At 38.8% G+C, this 21,548-nt stretch overlaps 1 protein-coding gene across 1 annotated transcript in view; it reads right to left on the bottom strand.

Moving 5' to 3' along the window:
• LRSAM1 (leucine rich repeat and sterile alpha motif containing 1) overlaps positions 1 to 21,548 on the bottom strand; it is a gene marked incomplete in the record, with an annotated part of 1,381,442 nt that overhangs the window by 1,035,741 nt on the left and 324,153 nt on the right. Inside the window, 1 exon segment of the mRNA XM_044058294.1 lies at positions 9,637 to 9,714. Within this exon segment, the coding sequence (XP_043914229.1) occupies positions 9,637 to 9,714 (78 nt within the window).

Raw genomic sequence — 21,548 nt, 5'->3', positions numbered from 1 at the left:
GGAGTCGGCTACTTTTACAGTCTGGGTTCTGTCAGTAAGCCAGTTGGCAACCCATCGAGTGATGTAGGGATTTATGCCCAGCTTAGGGGATGATGTTGGAGGCCTTCGCGAGATCTAGATAGGCTGTGTGGACCGCCTTACCCTCGTCCACAGCTCTGGAAACCGAATCGAAGAAGTCAATCAGATTCAGGAGACAAGATCGGCCCTTCACAAACCCAAACTGGGTGGGGTCCAGTGTTTGAAGGTTGCCAATGTCTTTGTTTATAAGTTCCATGCCCTTGCAGATCAGGCTTGTCAGACTGATGGGACAGTAGTTCCCGGGATCCAAGGCAGATCCCTCCCTTGTGGAGTGGGATAAATGTAGCTATGTGCCACTCAGTGGACACGAAGCCTGAGGTGACGCTATGATTAAACATGACACTTAGGTGGGGTGTCAGTTCATTTTGTGGTTCATGTAGTACACAGCCTGGGATGTCATCTGGTCCCATGGATGCTGTATTCTTAGCTTTGGAGAGTACTGTTTCTACCTGTGTGGCTGCTATTATCGGAATTTGGCAATGTTTTGGTATTGAGATGGGCCTTTTAGGGGGTGAGAGCGGAGTGAAGTTGGCACTAAATTGATCTGTCAGGATATTGGCAATATCCTTGGGATCAGTGCATTTAATGCCATTCTGTTGTAGCTCAGAGCAGATCTGAGCATTGCCATTTAGATTCTTGATGTAACTATAGAATGCCTTGTGGTCGTCTTTGGAATCTTTGGAAATTTTATTTTCGTAACTAGCTTTTGAGGATTTTATGAGGGATCTCAGCTTCTTACTGAAGCTGGTGAAGGAGTTTTTTGCATCCTGGGATTTTCCTCTTTTCTGCAACAGTTTCTTCCTTCTGTTGTATAGTTTGTTTATAGCAGGGGACCACCAGATTGACTTCCTTTTTTTTGGAGAAGAGCATCTTGGTTCTATTTGGGATGGCACAATTCATGCATGAGTGGATGTGCTCGCACAGTGCCTTAGTGTAGGAATCTGCAGTCGAACTTCCAGATCCTGTCTGCGTGGGTTTTGTGAAGTTTGTCACTTCTGACTTCAGTAGCATGAAGTTGGCTTTGGAGAAGTTTCTTAAGGAGGTTTCCTTACTGGGGGGTGGGGGTGGGGTGTGGATGTCAAAGGTGATTTGCTTATGGTCAGACCTGAACAATGAGGGGGTGACCACTGGTGTGGAGCATCTATCTCCCATGTTGGTAATGACCAGGTCTAGGATATTGGAGCCCCTGGTGGGACAATGGATTAGTTGATCCAGGGCGTTGCAATTTATGAATTCCAAGAACCGTTGGGAAAAGGAGTTGGTACCCGAGCAGTTTTCCCTATTAATGGCAGGGTAGTTGAAATCACCCAGTATTAGGGTGTTTGGTTGTATCTTAATATTTTCAAGTATGTTTAGGAAGGTGTAGTGAGAATCTTGGGGTATGGTGGGGGATCTGTAGCAAGCTACAATTTTGATTGCAGTCTTACCTAGTGTTAGTTGCACCTGGAGAATTTCAGATGCACTGTGTTGGGCAACTAGCCTGGAGGTGTGAATATCCTTGGTGAATATGGACACTCCTCCACCTCTAGTGTTTCGGTCTTGGTTTTGTGGCCGAAAAGTGTGGTAAGAATTGTAGCCTGGTATTGCAGGGATGCTCTCTGGAACCAGGTCTCAGTCACTGCACAGATATCAATGTTCTCCATTTTTAGGAGTGCCTCGAGAGAGTGCATTTTGAGGTTTAGACTTCTAGCATTGAGTAGCATTACCTTCAGATTTTGCATGCTTGTTATCTGTTACGGTGGTGGTTTTATCCTTTGAACCTTGCCTAAAAAAGGCACTATAGGGGTGGCAAGAGCTTTAGCCAGTAACCTGAATCCCAGGGGTGACAGGTGCAGACCATCTCTGGCAAAGCATCATGGTTTGTCGATCATGTCTTCCCAGGCAGACAAATACTGGATCCCCTTTGAATGACACCAGAAGCTTAGCCAATTGTTGAATTCAATCATTTTGTCCTTATACTGTGGTATCATTCTGGGCGAAGGCAGGATGCTACTCAGGGCTAGGGTCATACCTGCCTGAGTCACATGATCCAAGAGCTCTTCCATGTCTCTTTTCATGTAATCCAGGGAGGTACGTCTCAAGTCATTCACTCCAGCATGGACAATGACAGAGTCATATTTGTACTTGTGGAGTGACTTGAGTGCATGCGTTATGTGGCGGATCCTGGCACCAGACAGGCAGCTGACTGTAATTTTCTCCTTGTTCAGCCTGGTGAGTAGGACATCAGTGTGCCAGACTAGAGTCACCTATGACTAAAGTGTTGGGTGGAGTATAAAAGTCTACTGATTAAATTATGATTTCCCCTTGGTTTAAAAAGAGTGGATATCTGGATTAATGCTCTTGGCTTAAGCTATAATATTTTGTAAGCAAATAAACTTGAAAAATAAGACAAAATTATGAAAGCTATGAACAATGCTAAGTTTCTGGCATCTGCAAATATATTAGCTTTTTTCCATCAGCAAATGCTATCAGTGGGAAACAAGTCTGCAGCTGAAGGCAGCTGGCCAAGGAATTCTGTGCTGAGTGAAAAATCACAAAATGTTCCTTCATACATCTGCAAAGCTGATAGTGTTTTTTTTTTCTCATTGCTGACTACTTTTACATAGGGATGAGCTATCTGCAAGTGCAAACAATTAATGAGAGTTTTGAGCATTCATTCCTGACAGAAATATACAATTTAAAAGGTATAATGGCAAGTTGTTCGGTGAAAATAAAAGTTTGAAATTATGCAGCATGAATAATAGATGGTAGTCTCCAAACAGCCTTAATACTCTAATGCATTTACTATGACAATGCACAATTTAGTTTTATTTAAAGGTAGCCAATGTACTTTTTCTTAGGGTTAAAAGTTAATGTTTTGAAAGCAAACAAGCCATTTTCCCATCTGGGAGGGGAAACATGGTAAGAAGGGAACAGACAGCAATCAATGTAAGTGAGATCACACACTGTAACATCCACTTTAGCATGGGTAATCTTAATTTTAAATTAGGTAATGTCTGTGGGTGTAGCTATGGATTTTGGGAAGTTATTCCTATCTGGATTAAAACTTCATTTCTGAAATTGTACATAGTTTTATGCATTTGCTCCAAGTTAATGGAGGTGTTCTATAAATGTGTTTGTTTAAGGGTTTCATTAAAGGAAAGTCTTGAAAAAATGTGATACAGCTTCAAATGGAAATGAGAAAAAAATGTATAAATGATCAGACTGCCAAACATTAGCATGTGCACAGAAGACAAAAACTGAAAATAAGCTAAAAATCTAATTTGTATTAAAGGTATGAACAAGAGCTTTTTGTCATAATGGCTACTCTATCCATATTATCTTGGAATGTAAAAGGCCTTACATGGACAGACAGAAAGGAAATAAATGCAGAGTACAGATAACAATGTTTCAGGAGATGCATTTGGAAAAAAAATGAGTATGCGAATTTGACAAAAACAATTCCAGGATGGATGGATGTTCAGCAGGTTATCAGGGACAAAGCAAAAGTGGAGTAATACTGGTTGATAGACAGGATCCAATAGTGACAGAGGAGGAAGAAGATAATGGTAGATTTGTGGTAATAAGAGGCTGTTGGCAAGGGATACTGATTACACTGGCATATATTTATATTCCACCAAAAACTGCTATTATGGAGCTTAAGAAAAATTTGGGAGAAACAGACAGCTTTCAGCACGGTTATTATTTATAGGTGGGGACTGGAACTTGGTTTTTAATAGTAAAGATGCATCAGGAGGACCTACAAGGTTACATATAACAAAATAGTTTATACTTCTATAGACGTTCATGAAAATATTCCATATGGAAGACATGATTTCAGTGTTACAAACTTGGACAGAATTTCTATATTATTCTTCAAGGTACAATAAAAGGGCTACACTTAATAGAAATTATGTTTCACAGCAAAGTGCTCATTTAACTGACAACTTCAACATACATCCAATAACTATTTGAGATCAAGCACTGATAAAAATGAATATAAAAATTCAGGACAATAAAGTAAAAATAAGGCAATAACTTTTTCCTCTACCAGTTAAAAAGGGAAGAATCTAAGGAATGGGTACTTGTACTTATTTGGGAGTTATTAGGGAAGACGGAAATTTCAACAGAAGGGATAGCTACTGAGTGGGATGAAATAACAGTCAAGTCTAAAAAACAGAGTATAAAATAAAAGCGAAACAAACACGGCAGAATAGGAATGTGGAAGGCAAAGGCTAAAGTACTGCACAATAAGGGAAAAAGAAGAGGAGCAACTGCAGCGTGCTAAAGAGAAAATAAAGGGGAATTTGGATAATACAAATGAGTTTAGAAAGATTGCTGTTAAGCAACTAAATTTTGATAACTCCAGAGCCCCAAAACTTTTGCATAACAACTTAAGCAACAGAAAGCAGAAAGGATGTCACCAAACTTAGGGAGCCTATAAGAAGCAAAATAACCAGAGATCCTACAAAAGTATTAGAAATATTTTGGAAATTTTATGAAAATTTGTATAAGGCAGAGGAATGTAGAAACTAAGAGAGATTACAAAACGAAGTGAAATATTCAAAGAAACCATAACTATTCCAAAGTATAGAGGAAGATGAGGATCAACAATAAATGGTTAGAACAGGCAGAGATAAAATAAGATAAAAATGGTGCTGTATATTCAATCTGCAGGGAAGTCTCCAGGAATGGATGGTAGTCCTTGGGAAGTCCGGAAGTTAGAAGGGAAGAAAGTGGTAAAAATCTGAAGATTTTGTTTAGTAGTATTTTAAAAGGAGTAGAAATAACATTTGAAAGAAAGCTGTGGTGGCTATATTACCTAAACAGGGAAAGGATCCATTACACCCAGTTTCCTATAGACACATTTCAATTTTAAACCATAATTATAACGTGTTTATGTCTATACTAGGTAAAATAATGACAAAGGTGCTTTCAGAATTGATAGATATCAATCAGTGTGGTTTTGTAAAGTGGAGGCAAACAATATTAATAGAACAATGAAGATCCAGAGGAAGCAAAATGTAAGAAAACACCACTGTGCTTTGTTGGTCTTGATGCAGACAAAACAGAGTAAGCTGGGATTTTATAAACAGGGAAATGGAAGCACCTGCATTCTTTAACACAATAATAAAGTTAATTAGGACATATGAAGGATTGGAGGCAATAATTAAAGTAGGAGGTCTCCTCTCTGATAAGTTGTGTTTGAAGAGGAACCAGGCAAGGATGTCCTCTTTCCCTTTTATTTACTTTATATTTAGGGCCATTGGCAAAGAAAATAAGGGACTCAGAAATTCAATGACAATTTTATGGTAATTAAGAAAAGTTCTCTCTATTTTCAGAAGATATTATTTTGTACTTCATAAAGCCAGAAAAAAACATCTCGGTGTTGTGGAACATTCTGAGACAAGTTCGAGTCTTTTCGGGATATAAAAACTAATGAAGATAAAACAAATGCTACAGCCATAAATTATGCACTCATACATGAATTGGTTCAGCAATGCTCATATTTATGGGGCGACAGAAAGATAAGTATTTAGGAGAATAAATTTAAAAGGTTTTTGTTAAGACAGCTAAGGATATGTGGCAAGAGACTAAAGAAAAAAGAAAACAAAAACTGAGAAAATGGAACCTCTTTTTTATGGATATTGATAATAAGATTTTTTTAGTCCCTTTAGTTTTATACACAGGTCAGGCCTATTTCTATCAAACAGAAAAGACGTTGTGAACCACAATTATACAATGACTGGTCATTAATAATACAAAACGAGCACGCTGATTGGCCAGCCCAACCAGCACGCCCGTTGTAAATTTGAGACTATGCCAATGGGAAAAGGTCCGGTCGCCTGGACTTTTTCCCATTAGTAAGTCCCATAATTTTATTACTTTTTTTTAACTAAAAAAAGAAACCGGCTAACAAACCGAATGAGGGAGATGGCACAGACAAAAATAAAATAACCAGGTAAATTCTACAAAATTAAAGAAACTTACCAGATTATCGTTTTATTTTTGTCTGTCTCAGCTCTCCCGAAATTAAACTTCGCCCGATTTCTTTTTTTACTTTTTTCTTTCATTTTTAATTAAAAAAAAAAAAAACACGGAGATCTTCCATTCTCTGTTGTTTCTTCTATACAGCTCTGATGTACTGCGTAAGCGAGGGGACACAAGTTCCATACGCATGTGCAGTACATCAGAAAAAGCCCCTGGATAGCAGAAAACTGCAGAAGGGCACCACGGAGGTATTATACAAAGACATTATTTAAGAAAAGTAAGTATTTTTTCTTAAATAATGTCATTTTATAATAGCAATAACCCAAGTCTGGGTGTGGGCTTCACCCTCGTGACCAAACCACACCAACCGTGGGTAAATCTAGCATTACCCACACCCAGACGTGGGTTATTGCTTAATTAATAAACAGCTGAAAGAATTTATCTGGAAGGGGAAGAGGGCAAGAATTAAACAGGAAAAGTTGATCATCCCAGCAGAACAAGGTGGTTTATAATTACCCAATTTGATTGGATATTTTAGAGTTATGCAGTTAAGGCCTATATGCATAACACAAGCAGAAGGTTATAATTCAAAGTGGAAAGGGATGAAGTGGTGGGGTTAAGAAGTAAGAAGAGTGGAATTTTTGGATGTAGATTCTTAAGAATAATATGCACATAATAGTCTATTCACAAAGTTGCAGAAAGTATTCTGAGAACTAAGCCAAAAACAGGAATGAAGAAAGGAGAATTAGCCAATAGGGATGATTGCAAACAGGGGTGCAGAGGGGCCTGGAATTTACTGGAGAGAAAACTGGCAAAGGACCTAAGAGGTACTGGGAGCAAATAACTAAAGAGGGGAAATGTAGTCGAGTGGGGGGAGTCCAAGAGGACATTTGGACTGCAGGTTAGAGACTGGGTCTCCTAAAAGGGATTGCTAGAGTATAGACAAAGAGAAAGGGATAGGAGTCCTAAGGGAAATACCTATACTAGTTGAGTTTTTAGTTGTATCTAGAATAGAAGCTGTTAAAGAATAATTAGTAAGGCATATACAATAGTGCATCATAACTACAAGAAACAATCAAAAGAGGTTAGAAAAGATTGGGAAGAGCGACTAGGAAAACAGCTTACAAGAAAACAATGGAAAGGCATATGTATGGCTCCCAATTATGCAACAAAGTCTGGAAGGTTTAAAGATTTTACTTGGAAATGTTTGCATAGGTATTTTTATACCGAAAGAAGAATTCAAACATTTTCTTCAGGTATACAGCAAATACTGAGGGTGTGATATGGAAGAAAGGTTACTGGAAACATGTTTTGGGGGAGTGCAGCAAGTTGGCAAATTTTAAAAATTCCCTACAGTGTACTCGGTCAGAAATATCGAGGGAGAAAATGGCTGTAAGTAAGGAAAAGAAACTTGAGATGGGGCACATGATCTGAATTGCCTAGACACAGGAAGCCCTTAAGTTTAATTTTACTGGTTATCAAAAAAAAAAAAGCAATTACTAGAAAATGGAAATCAAAATCTAAAGACTATATCTGAAATACTGAAGGTTGCAAAAGAAAAAACTGGAAGAGGGATGAGGGATCTTTAGGAAAGGGAGGAGCAAACTGCACAGAAATAAATGGAATTTATGGGAGTAATACATGCAGAATTATGTTTAGGAGACGTTATGAGGTTTAAGGGGAAGGCAGAAATTGAGCAATTTATGTAACGGACTGAATGACAATTGTTATAAAGAAAGAAAACATATGTAATGTACAGTATGTAAATAGAAAAAATGTTAATATGGTTTGTTTTCTTTTCTATTAAAGAATGTGTGCTTATGTCTTAAGTGATAATTTAATAAAGGTATTTAAAAACAGTATGCCTAAACCTCAATTTATTCTTAAGATTTGAGACTCCACCTCCAGCTCGCACAATTCTTCCTTATGAAACTATATTAGAGCCATTAAAGTTACTACTACACTGCTATGAAATGGACCAATACTCAGGACTTAATCAAACCTTGTTTCTGTTACCCAAAGAAATAACTCATCCAATTTGGCTTACAAACTTTGAATGTTTGACGGAAGACATGACAAACACATTCTACACACTGTACTCTGTTGTAAAGAAGCTTTGCATGAAACTAACAAGGAATTCTCAGCCCTTAATTAGATTGTGAATATATAGCCCAGACGCATTTAAATACTCTTGGCATATGCTGCAGTAATAAAAGGAAATAAGACTATTCATGAAAATATCCTAAAAACAGAAACTCAAACACATTTATTTATTTACTTTGCATTTGTTAATCAAGGTTGTCCAAACTAGGCATGAGAACCAATTTTCACTGATGGCCCTAGGCAAAAAGCTTCACATAATAAACAGCAATACTATACAAACGTTACATGGCAAATAATACTGATACATAGTAAGAGTATAGAGGTGACATACATGAACAAAACATAACATGCAAGTCCTTACATATAAAATTCATGTTTTTACACATGTGCAAGGGAAAAAATAAATAAAAAAAACTTCTCTGCAGACTGGCAGAAACCTGTTTCTACTAAAATTATAAAATTATTCCTAAATTATTTTTTCTTCCTCTAAGGGATGCTTTGGCCCTGAAACCCATGTAGCATCCAAAATCATTATCCTAAATCCAAATCAAAACATCCTGGAGGAAATGGAAATTTCCCAGATGCAGCAAAGTCATTTATGGGCAGCCCTAAGAGGCAAATACTATGCCTAGCTATCAGACCATATTGAAACCTATCCAGGAAGAGGAATTCAAATATGCACCTATATGATGTCCATGTGAAACCACAGATGAAGTGCTGTGCAGAGGCCTTACCGGCAAAAAGGGATGATACTGCTGGACAGTGCGCAAAAAAAGGTGATCATAATGGTAAGCAAGATGGATGAAATGTTATACGAAGGCAGACAGGAAACTGGACCTCTTTTTACATGATATAATGACAGACAAGGTGACACAAGATACGATTTGGACACAAAAAGAAATGACAGGAAAACATAATGAAATCAGGCTAGAAAGGAAGAACAAGCTGTGTAGAAGGATCATAACTACCAAATTAAGGAAACCCCAGTTTACCTCGGACGTTATGGAGCACTTTAACAAGGTTGTAACAGACAGGTGGAGGAAGCCAAAATAATAGGTAGGAAATGCCAAAGCAGTAGGAACATTTCCGGTATGTGGAGTGACAGAAGGGTGACAGAAGGAAAAGTCCAAGGGCAGCCATCCTAGGTCAGCTGCAATGTTTGGTCAGAAGGACAGCCATCCTATGTCAGCTGCAATGTTTGGTCAGAAGGATAGCCATCCTATGTCAACTGCAGTGTTTGGTCAGGACAGCCATCATATGTCACCTGCAATGTTTGGCCAGATCAAAAACATTTATATCCTTCTTCTGTCTTCAGTTTTATATGACATGATATGAACTTAAGGTGAAGACTGAAATTCCTACACCTTCTACTTTCGTATCACTACATTTATTCATATCCATTATGGCACATGAGATGCAATGTTAACAGCTGTACTTCATTACTGAGGTTAATATTTTGCATTATAACATTTCAAAACTACCTACCTTTAGAGTTTTCAAATCATGAGTGTGACAGAGCTTTGGAACCAAACATGTCAGCTGATTAGTATGGACAATCAAAACCTGTTTGGGACGAAAAAAGAGGACAAAAACAACAGATTTAGTGAAGACAGAATCACTGGGATTCCCCAGAATGTAGTGATCTGGCTACTGATAACGGAAATACACAACAGAGCAACTGATCATTATACTCACAGTATGTCAAACCACTTTATAAGTAAGAAGTGGGGTAACCCTCTCTATGCTGAATAAGGCAGACATTCACAGATTTGTACAGTACAATAAAGTCACATCAATTAAAATTACAAAGCTGCAGAGGTGCACAAACATACACACTTATGTGGTCACTTCTCACTGAAAATTAAGTGTTCAAAAACTGTTATCTGTTTAAATGTACATATTAAGTCAGAATCATATGCACCTTCACATTTTCCTTTTAAAAAAGTCACAAGTGGGACATCTTAACATACCCAGCAAGAACACCTCTTTTGTAGCATTTATCCTTATCTGTGCAACCCAATACCTAATTTTCAAACTCCCACTGAGATAATGAATGACCTCTTAAGTCTACAATCCCATACTCCACTGGGCCAGACTTCTACTTTGCTCCCCAATTTAAAAAAAATGGTGCCAATTGTCAGAAGTCCTTCACAACTGTGAACGTCTTCCACACAAAGAGTATTACAGACACGTAGACGTACATACATATGTAACAATGAGAGCATTACAGACTCACAAACGTACATACACACATAACAATGGGAGCATTACAGACATGTAAATGTGCATACATACATAATGACAGCATTACAGACACAAACGTACATATATACATAACAATGGGAGCATTACAGACATGTAAATGTGCGTACATACATAACAATGAGAGCATTACAGACATGTAAATGTGCGTACATACATAACAATGAGAGCATTACAGACATGTAGGCGTACATACATATGTAACAATGAGAGCATTACAGACTCACAAACGTACATACATACATAACAATGGGAGCTTTACAGACATGTAAATGTGCATACATACATAATGACAGCATTACAGACACAAACGTACATACATACATAACAATGGAAGCATTACAGACATGTAAATGTGCATACATACAGAACAATGACAGCATTACAGACATGTAAACGTACATGCATATGTATTTATTTAACATGTCTTCACCAGGCCAAGAGGTAAGACAAGGTGCACAGAAACAGAACCTATGGGATTACGATGACAAACAAGGCGATATACAGAAGCAGAAGCTTACAACGTGCTTGTATTAAAAAAATTAGCAAACACAGCGACTTAAAATGTGTCAAAAGCTGTACAATATAAATGTACTACGTACACACGGAAAAAGGTACACACAGAATAAAAACAGAATAAAAAAAATACAATAAACACAGTAGAGCAACATGTGAGGGTTTGTAAGTGAGTAGAGGAAAAATAAACTGCCTGTAGAAAAGTTTAGTATGCACATTGGAATACAAGCAGAGGTACTATCAGTGTCTACCAATAGGAATGATATCAGGGAAAGAGTAGCAAAATTTGACATGCATCCCTGAAGCAGTTACATTTTATTTTAGCGAGGTGAGAGTGGAAGGGAGGGGATTTTTTTAAGGTTTTGAGATTATCAATCTGACAGATTCAGGTAGGGAGTTGTAAAGACAGATCTTTGTAACTGAACAGTATCAGAGCCACGAACTGCACAGGTAGAGCTTTTGATCGTCAATTTATTGAGATGTGGCGAGTATCCTTCATGCAGTAACCAGAAGATGTGTGTTTAGGAAAAGAGAAAAGTGCTTTACTTTTGCACAGTGTGGTGCAATGACACCCACTGTATTATGTGGGGGGAATAAAGTATTCGGTTCTCATCAGACTGGAGGAAAATGGTGTTTTATGATGAATGCAGGGTTACAACAGGATTCCATAGTTCACCCTGGAGAGCAGCACTTTGATGGCAACAAAACAACTTGGATTAGATGGTGAGAAGATTACAGATCTTGTAAGATATTCTTATCCGAGTATTTTATGTATTTGAGACTCACTATGTGAACAGTTAGATGCTGGTCCAAGAGTAAACCAAGATACCACTGTTTCTTGACAAAAGGGAGAAAGAGACCTGAGGGATCATTAATAGTGACGTTTTGTACAAGGTGAAGCTTATGGTGAGTGTCAAATAATGGTACTTAACCTCTAAGTATTCACACTAAATATATTGTTGTGAAGCTAATTGTAGATGACAGAAAAGTCAAGGGGTGAAGATATGATAATCCTAATGCAACAGTAGCTAACCTTGAACTCTCCTCCCACCTGCTGAAACAGTTTCATAGTTTAGTACTAGGCTATCTGCCCTGGGGCATTTGTAAGCCTAGCCATAGTGATGTGGCTTTCGCCACCCCATGAAATGGTACAAAAATGCACAGAATAGATTTAGAATACTGTGCCTCTGTCTAGTAGTGACACAATGAAGGCCCCCTTATATAATAGAATTAGTTTACTGTGCCCCTGTCTAGCAGTGACACAGATGTGACCCCTGGGGTTAACTTACGATCTCCCATCCACTCATCAAGATTTCTCTTGAAGAGAGTCAGTGAGGGGCTCTGCCTTACATGAACTGCGATTTTGTTCCAAAGCATGGGAAGCCTCTGGATTATGAATCTATCCCTCCAGCATGTCCTATTCATACTTGTGCCGAGGTTTAAGTCTTTAGCTCTCGTGGTCCTGATGGATTTGGATTTTTTGAGGTGGAGCATGTCTAGCAGATCCTGATTGGACATGGCCTTGTACGTCAGGCAGAGATCACCTCTGAGCAGGCGGTATGCTACTGAATAGAGCTGGAGTTTCTTTAGTCTGGCAGAATAAGACATATGTTGGAGACCCTTGATCCTCTTGGTGAGGTACTTTTGTGGTCTCTCCAGCTGTTGCAAATGCCGGGTGAGGTACATACCAAATGGGGTATTGTACTCAATCATGGGTCTGATGAGGGAGGAGTATAGGGGTACAATGACATCCTTGGATCTGGATGTGAATCCCTTCATGAGGAGGTGTGCAAGGTAGAATGTTTTTCTAACCACTTTGGCAACGTGGGTGTCAAATGAGAGGTCGCTGTCTACTTGAATCCCTAGGTCTCTGATTACTTTTTCCGTACTCAGTGGGTTGCTGTCTGTGTGATAATTTGTGGGTACTTTGTTTTTCCCAAAGGGGATGACTATACATTTTTTGGCATTTAGTTTAAGGCCGTGACTCCGGCACCAGTTGTCCGTTTCTGTGAGGCCTTTTTGTAGGATGTATGTATCCGCTGGTGTATCGACTATGGCGCCTAGTTTGCAGTCATCTGTGAACTTTGTCAGCCACAACCCTCCCATGTTTGCTTTAACATCTGAGAAATAAATGCCGAACAAGGACAGATCCCTGTGGGACACCACTTGTGACTGGCTTTGAGTCTGACATTGCTCCAGCGATTTTAACTTTATGGGTTCTGTCCTTTAGCCAGTTTGCAACCCATCTAGTGACATAAGGGTTTACGTTTAAGCTGGTGAGTTTATCTATGATGCCTGAGTGGGGTATTGTGTCGAAGGCCTTAGCCAAGTCCAGGTAGGCTGTATGGACTGCTTTGCCCTCATCAATGGCTCTAGTGACTGTTTCGAAAAAGTCAACCAGGTTCAAAAGGCAGGATCTGCCCTTTACAAAGCCGAACTGGGTGGGGTCAAGTGTCTGTAGGTCCCCTATGTCTCTGTTTATGAGTTCCATAATGATTCTTTCCATAGCTTTGCAGACCAGGCTGGTTAAGCTTATGGGGAGGTAGTTCCCAGGGTCTGTAGAGGTACGCCCTTTGTGGAGTGGGACCACTGTTGCTGTACGCCAGTGTTCAGGTACATATCCTGTAGTAAGGCTAAGGTTAAATAGCATTTTTATGTGCGGGTTTAGCTCCTCTTGGAGTTCACGTAGCACGCAACCCGGGATACCGTCAGGTCCCATTGATGCTGTGTTTTTAGCTTTGTTGAGGGCGGTTCTCACCTGGACATCCGAGATGACAGTGAGATTACATTCAGCTGGGATAAGTATTTCTTCTTTTGGGGGTGAGGGAGGGGAGAAATTTGTACTGAACCTATCAGCCAGAATGTTGGCAATATCTGTGGGTTCAGTGTATTTTTTGTTGTTGTGAACTAACTCTGAGCATATCTGAGGGTTTCCGCCCAGGTTTCTAACATAGCTGAAGAAGGCTTTGTGGTTATCTTTAGTGTCCTTAGCGATTTTTCTCTCAAAGTTGGCCGTGGATGTTTTTATGAGAGAACGTAGTTTTCTGCTAATGTTGATCAGAGATGTCTTGCCTTTATGGGATTTCGCTCTGTCGTGCAGTAGCTTCCTTCTTTTGTTATACAATTTACCTGGCAGTAAACTTTAGTTATGTTTGCATTTTGACCACTGAAGTTTTGGCAGGGGGGGGTTACATTACCATGTCCAACATGTAACTGTCCATTTAAAACAGTTTGCTGTATGACATATCGAAGGCCAGATAAAATGTTTGTTGGGCTGGATTGTGACCCTAGGGTCACCGGGTGGACACCCCTGTTCTAGGGAGGTATGGATAGTCTTGTTTAATGTAGTTTATGCTGAATAAGAAGCTACCACATTTTGTAGGAATCGGCACCATATGCAAGGACCATGAACTTCACTGTTTGATACCTATTCTTAGGCCAAATGCTCCAAGGACGCAATCCACATGAAAAACACTATTTTTTTACTTTCCCTGACAAATACATTCATATATAATTTTTCTATACATTAGTTTTTCAAATAGATCTATATGATTCTGTTCACTTTTCTCGAACAGACAACAATCAACTCGGGAACTATCCTTTCTCAACCCAGCAAAACTTGACTCGGCAAACCTCTGGAATGGACTTTAACATGGGTCCTGCAAGGAGGTGGGGGGAGGGGGCACAGCAAGTCCTTGGTCCTTGATGTCAGTGAATCAAGATTTGATGGAATGTGGTTGACATTCTATGAGTCCATCACAAGCCACTCAAGACAACAGATTGCTACCACATATATGTACATTAGCGGCATATACACAAAGCACAGTTAATCAGTTCTTAAAAAATTAATATGGTTTTGATAGGTTCAAACAAAATGCCAATGCAAACTCTTCTCAAATGGGTGAAGTAAAAGTAGTAGCAGGAATTAACTTTTCTATGATAGTCCCACACAAAAAAGGATGTGCAGTCTCTCTCTTACACACACTTCATCCAACAGCTTTTCATTTTCTAGATTCCCTTGGAAGAAAAATCTCCAGGTGCTTTCAAGCTCCTATCACTAGGTTTCTTCCATCTGGAGCACGTCAAGAACTGCTTTTCTATACACACAGCCCTCTCCATAAGGGGCTCGCTTCTCTGACCTGATGGGCTGCAGCCATCCTTCATAAACAGTTCTTCCAGGTCACCCCTGAAAAAGACAATTATCTCCAGTAGACTTACCCGGTAAACAAATAGGTAAAACAAAACAGACCATGATTCCCCAAGTCCTTGAAGAAGCAGTTCCATATAAATCATGCTGCTTAAAGAAATGCATTTGTTTACACTATTATTAGCAACAGCTCTATTCACATCACTTGCAGCAACACTGTTTACATTATTAAATGTCAGTTTACATCACTTTAGAGTTCCATCCTGGTAAGAACCACCACATTATGCTATAATGACCCACCCCAGCTTGAAACGCTCAGTCTCAGAACCACTAGATAGTCTGTGAATTATATGAAAGCCATCTGAATCATGGTGGATGGAGCCTAGTCTATGTTTTACTGTGAAATGAAATGGTTGTAAAGAGAAAGCCAACCTATGTAACTGTGTTTCCATATTTTTGCCTACTCTGTCATATTAGTGGAGGGGGGGGGGGCACAGACACATGATATATGGCCAGTGCAGATTCCCAGCTCTGGAGGCAATACTTCAGGAAGAGGGCACCTACTTGTCTGCCAAGCACTTCCTCTAAATAGTGGAATATTTTGTGTATGCTATTCTTAACCTGTGACTCAGAAAATACAAAGGATGTTCAGAAAATACAATGGATACTCTTCCAAGTCAAAGCTCAGTGATACTACCAACCCTACTTTTGATGTATTGCTAAAGACTATAAAAAAGTCTGAGGAAATCCAGAGAGGCTAAAGACAGGCTCTGAACAGAAGTTCTTGAATTGTTTAAAAGCACTGTCTGCCTCCAATATCCACCACATTTAAAAAGTACCTTCTTTTTGTCAGATGTGTAAGGAGGCACACTGCTGATGAAAAATGTGGTGCAAATTTCCATCACTAACCCTGCTGATCCCAAGAATACCATCACCTGTTTCTTAGTGTCTGAATAAACTATTTCCCACCAATTCTAGATTTTCTTTCTGGGGTCTAACAATCCCCCTACCAATTGTAAAGCCTAAATATAGTCTCTCTCCGTCATGTCTAAATTGTTTTTGGAGGCATTAACAATAAATCTAGCTCATTTCAGACAGTCTACCACGCCCCATGCATTAGCTAGATAGGACTTGGCAGTCCTCTGAAAGTGTTATTAGATCTAGGTAAGTAGCGGCATACTTGGTATGGGGGTTTGGACCCATTTAAAAGGGCTTTGCTTGCTACCTGTCAGTTGCTTAAGAGTTCTATCATTTCACTTTTAGTAATGCTGACATTTAGGATCTAACCACAGTACAACTATATGTTTTAAACCACATAAATGATATCTTAACATTTTGTTATCAGAAAATGTCTTTTTTTTTTTTTTTTTTTTTTTACTATTCATTCCTGCCCAGAGCTGACAGGAGTCTAGCCCTTTCACCCCAGCTCCATTCCTCTTGGTGGGTGCACTACCCAAAAGTGACAAGGTTATGTCTCGGGGGTCTTCCTCCCTGGTCAGTTGTTTTTTGTCAGAATTGTCTCTAGCACAACTATAGCTGCACTCTGGTAACTGATAATCGGTCCCTCAGCTGCAGCAGTAATAGCTTGTACCAGCTGTTCAATGGTTGTCATGTCTCATCTGTCCACAATTTTGCAGGAAGCCCAGATTTTAGCCTCATATTTTTTGTCTGTTCCTCATACAATTTGTGGTTTTCAGGCAAATCATGGGATGATCTGAGGATTGAAGTCACCAAATAATGACATATATGTGAATTTCAGACTTCAAATCCTTCAGAAAATGTATGTTAACACAAACCCCGTTACTTTAGCAACTTTCTAAGTTTATAAGAGCGATATTTAAAATCTGTCCCTATTTTTGGGCCTTTGTCTGCTCATTTTGTCAGGCTTTGTCCAGATTTCTTGCACCAAGAGGTTGACAGACATGATGGCTGTCATCTTGGTGAAAAGACCAGTACAGATACAAGGAATGTTCACCAAGCTCCTCACAGCACACACACAAGTTTGCTTTCCCTTTAAATGGGGTACATTTTTTTTTTCAAACAGTTCTGCTTAAAAACAATACAGAAATTATTTCTCTCTTTCCACATGGGGAAAAGTAAAAGATCCAAGTTCATCTAACATATGCCTGTTGCATCCACAGATATGGTCTATACAGATAAATAATAGTGCATCAGCTCTTAAAACTCAATTTAACTTTATTAGGTATAAACAAAAATGATGGTCCATACTGTCCTCAAAGAAGCAAGTGAAATAAAAGATATAACACAGTACATTTTCGGTGACTGTCTCTTACATCTAGGAATTATGAATTCCAACAGCTCTACGTGGACGGAATTCCCTTGGCAGGATAATGTCCAGGTTCTATCAGGATTCTTCCACAAGGATTCTTCCCTCTACAGCACTTCAACCAGCATCACTCACTGTTCAAGGTATACATATACACAGACACACATGAACACACACACACAGTCCATGGCAGGCCAACTTCTCTGACCTGATGGGCTGCATCCATCTTATACAAAAGATTTTTAAATAACTGGCTTCATTAATAAAATCCTGTAGGATCCCTGACAACACGATTCCAGACTCCTTTGAAAGAAACAACTCTACTAATATGCCTATATAAACGATTCTGTTTACTGTAATACAATTTGCAGTAAAACTGCATTATTTTTACAACAATTTTGAGTTCTGTCTTGGTGAGACCTACCATACTATGTTAGAATACACACACACACACACACACACACACACACACACACACACACACACACATACGTACACATGCACGTGTGCACACACACACACACAAAATCAGCTGATCACATATACCACTTTGTGTGTCTGTGAGACTGGGGAATGTGTCCATTCCCTACTGTTGTGCAGTCTTGGAGTTGGTATATATAATCAGCAGGGGATATATGTTGTACTTTTTTTTTTTAATTGGCTGGTGAGCATTTGTACTCACTTACCATTCGATTCTTTGATTTTTTTCAACAGATGGACACACTGTGAAAATATACATGCATACAGACAGATATACACAAACACAATTATACTGACTGACAAATGTTTAACATATGTGCAGCCAATAAACACAAAAATGACTCTCTCTAATATGCTAACATATTTTTAATAGCGACACAGGTATACATTTTATTAGATTGCCTGGCCAAAAACTAAATCTTGACAATATCTCCAGCATGGTGAACATTTCCTGGTAGCTCTAACACAGCATGGATATATTTTTTTCTTTAGAGTGCATTGCCTCATGGCCTTGTGCTCTTTCATATCCATTACTTTTATAACATTCCATGCCTATTTCTTATTTTTCAAAAAACAGACCAAACAAACCACCACAGGTAAACGCAAGGAAATCCAAACCACTATGGTTGCTGCTGTACAACAAGTTTAATTTTTAAGGTTGCTTACCTAGTTCCATTTCAGCAAAGTGTGGAGCATAGTTAATTTATATAATCAGATTCCAGAAACGGAAAATTTTTGGTAAAGAGGCAAAACTGTTTGAACCAGCTCTTGTTTCTTTCTGGTGTCGCACACTTGTGGTGCAGCAGCGTCAGCAGTGGTTTGGATTTCTTTGTGTATTTCTTATTTTTGCCTTATTACTCGACTCATATTTTATTTTAAATACATTATTTTTGTCACTTAATGCTTTCATGTACACTAATAACGCCATTTGCTCTGCACACATGCACAACTTTTGATAAGGTCATGTCTGTTCTTAATAGCCTGTCCCTTGTTTCATCATTTCTTTGACCACAATTTGTCCCATCCCTATTTTTATCAACCAGAGAAGTTGAGGAAAGCAATTAATAAAGTGTCTGAAGGATTTTATATAGGAGGGGAACAGGGCAAGAGTTAAGTGGAACAATTTGATCATTCCAGTAGAACAAGGTGATTTTGGATTACCTGAATTGAAGGAATATTTCAGAGCTACACATTTAAGGTTCCTATACATAACACAAGCAGAAAGCTGCAATTCAAAGTGGAAATGGATGATGATGAAATGGGGGGTGGGGGGGTGGGGGGGGGGGATAAAGAAAGAGAGAGACTGGGATTTTGGATGCAGATCCTTAACTAGAATAACAATAACCTTACAGAATATTATTATATTTTTATTCATAAAGTAGCAAAAAGTATTCTAAGAACTAAGCCAACATGGGGATAGAGAAAAGAGATTCGGCCAATAGGGATAAGTCCAATTAGGGGTACAGAAAAATAGGCAAGAGGGGGCTAGAATTTACTGCAGAAAACTGGCAAAGGAACTAAGGTATTGGGAGTAAATGATTACAGAGGGAAAAGTAAAAGAAAGGGAAAAGACCAGGAAGACATTTGGACTGCAGAATAGAAACTGCCTTCCCTATTAGGGATTGATATCAGAGTACAGGCAAATAAAAAGGGATATGGGAATCTTAAGTGAAAGACTGGTACAGCTTTTAGTAGAATCTAGAAGCGGCAGTTTAAAAAAGGATAATTTGCAGGGTATGTAAAATATTGTATGATACTATAGGAATCGATCAGAGGAGGTTAGAAAAGACTGGGAAGAAAGATTGGAGGATAAGCAATTCACAAAGAAACAATGGCTCTCAAATATGCAACAAAGTCTAGTAGATTTAGGAATTTGGCTAGGAAGTGTTTGCATAGGTATTTTTATAACCCAGCATACTCCAAAAAAAATATTTGGGTAGATTGAAAATGTTGGAGGTGTGATAAGGAAGAAAGAGAAAATTGGGAGCATATTTTTGGGAGTGCAATGAAGTCAGCAGGCTTTGAAAACTCCCTGCAGTCTACTCTGTCAGAAATGCTGAGTGAGCAAATAGGTGCAATTAAGGAAATTATTTTCTGAACTGGGATACAGGATTAAAATTACCTAGACATAGTAAGGCCTTGCTAAGTTTAATTTTTGGTGGCTGCAAAAAAGGAATTACTAGAAAATATAAATCAAAGTCCAAACCAATCATATTTGAAGTGAATGTATTAGAAAAAGGTATGAGGAAATTACATAGAAAAAAAATGGGAATTTTGGAACAATACATGCAGGATAACATTTTGGTGGAATAAAGAGGTTTAAGGGAAGGCAGGAACTGAGTGAGCTGTGTAGTACTGTTTTAACAATGGCGGTACAGAAGATTATGTGTGATGTATAATGTTTGTAACTGAGAATATGTCAATATGGTTTAATTTCACTTATACAAATGTATGACTGCCTGTGTCATAAGTGATTATTCAATAAAGATGATTAAAAAAAAGAGCTTCACAACTCCGGGCAGCCATGCCACTAGATCTACTGCCATTGTGGTCAACTACCAGCCTCATTCAATTCTAAAAAGCACTTTTTTGTGTACTGCACTTACATTCTGCATTAGTAAGTGCTTAATTGCTAGATCTGCACCTTCTTAGCTATTTTAGTGACCTAAAGTTAGACAGTTTTGGTTTACAATCTAGTGGAAGTTGGGGGAAACAGGGTCATTTCTGTGGGAGGCTTACTTAAAGAATGTAACACTTTGCTATTTTGAGAGTGGACACTTCAACTGTATTTTTTTTTAATTTCTCTTTTTGTATAAAGTTGTTATATTTATGTGACACTGTCCATCACTCAGTGGCATTAAGCAGTGCCCTGTATAGATGCAAGCACCTAGAACTTCAACTTTCTCTACAGAACTGACCTCTTAACGTCCTTGAATATTTAGTACTCTGCAGTTGTGCCACAGAGACCCTAATGTACAAGCAGAGTGGCATTGCTCCTCATACTAAGACTTCAATTATTTTTTACTAAGATTGTCATTTTTCACTCCAACAGCATTCCAGTAAAGCAGTTTTAAACCCATCTGTACCACTCCCTCTGCAATTCACATTAACTAATATCTGGGACCACGGATTTGCACTTTCCACCTATCTCTATAGGCAGACTGGTGAAAATGTGCATCCTGAAACAATGAAGCAGTTTTCATATTAACTAGCCACCACTCAATACTTAAACTGACAGTTTGTGAAAGACGTAGTTATATGACTTCACTGGAGGTGATACTCTCACATCCAGCTACTGTGAATACCAGACAAGTTGTCCGAAACAAACAACACCACACTATACATACCACACACATTACACACCAAACATATAAACCTAAAATTTGTTGAGGATCTAAAAAGTAATCGACCTAAACTACAAATCCCCCTAAACACAACCAAAGAAACTAAAACCCTCAGCAACCTCACAAAAAAAAAAATCACCTCAGGCAACACCCACCATGAAACATGCACCTATAACTCTGCATCTCTCAACTCAAAAGCCCACAAAAGGCAAACCTCTATGCAATCTAACATCCTTGTCGTAGACGATTCCACTGTAAGACGCGCTGATGCATTACTCACCAGTCTGTAAGTACAGGGTCACAGTTAGCTGCTCATCAGAGCTGAGGATTTGCCACATCATACATGAATTCGAGATCTTGC

This window comes from Protopterus annectens, chromosome 16.part0 (assembly GCF_019279795.1).
Source record: "Protopterus annectens isolate FY-2018-M chromosome 16.part0, PAN1.0, whole genome shotgun sequence".
Lineage (NCBI taxonomy): Eukaryota > Metazoa > Chordata > Ceratodontiformes > Protopteridae > Protopterus > Protopterus annectens.
The sequence above is the reverse complement of the archived record's forward strand: the minus strand, read 5'-3'. Positions and strand labels throughout refer to the sequence as shown.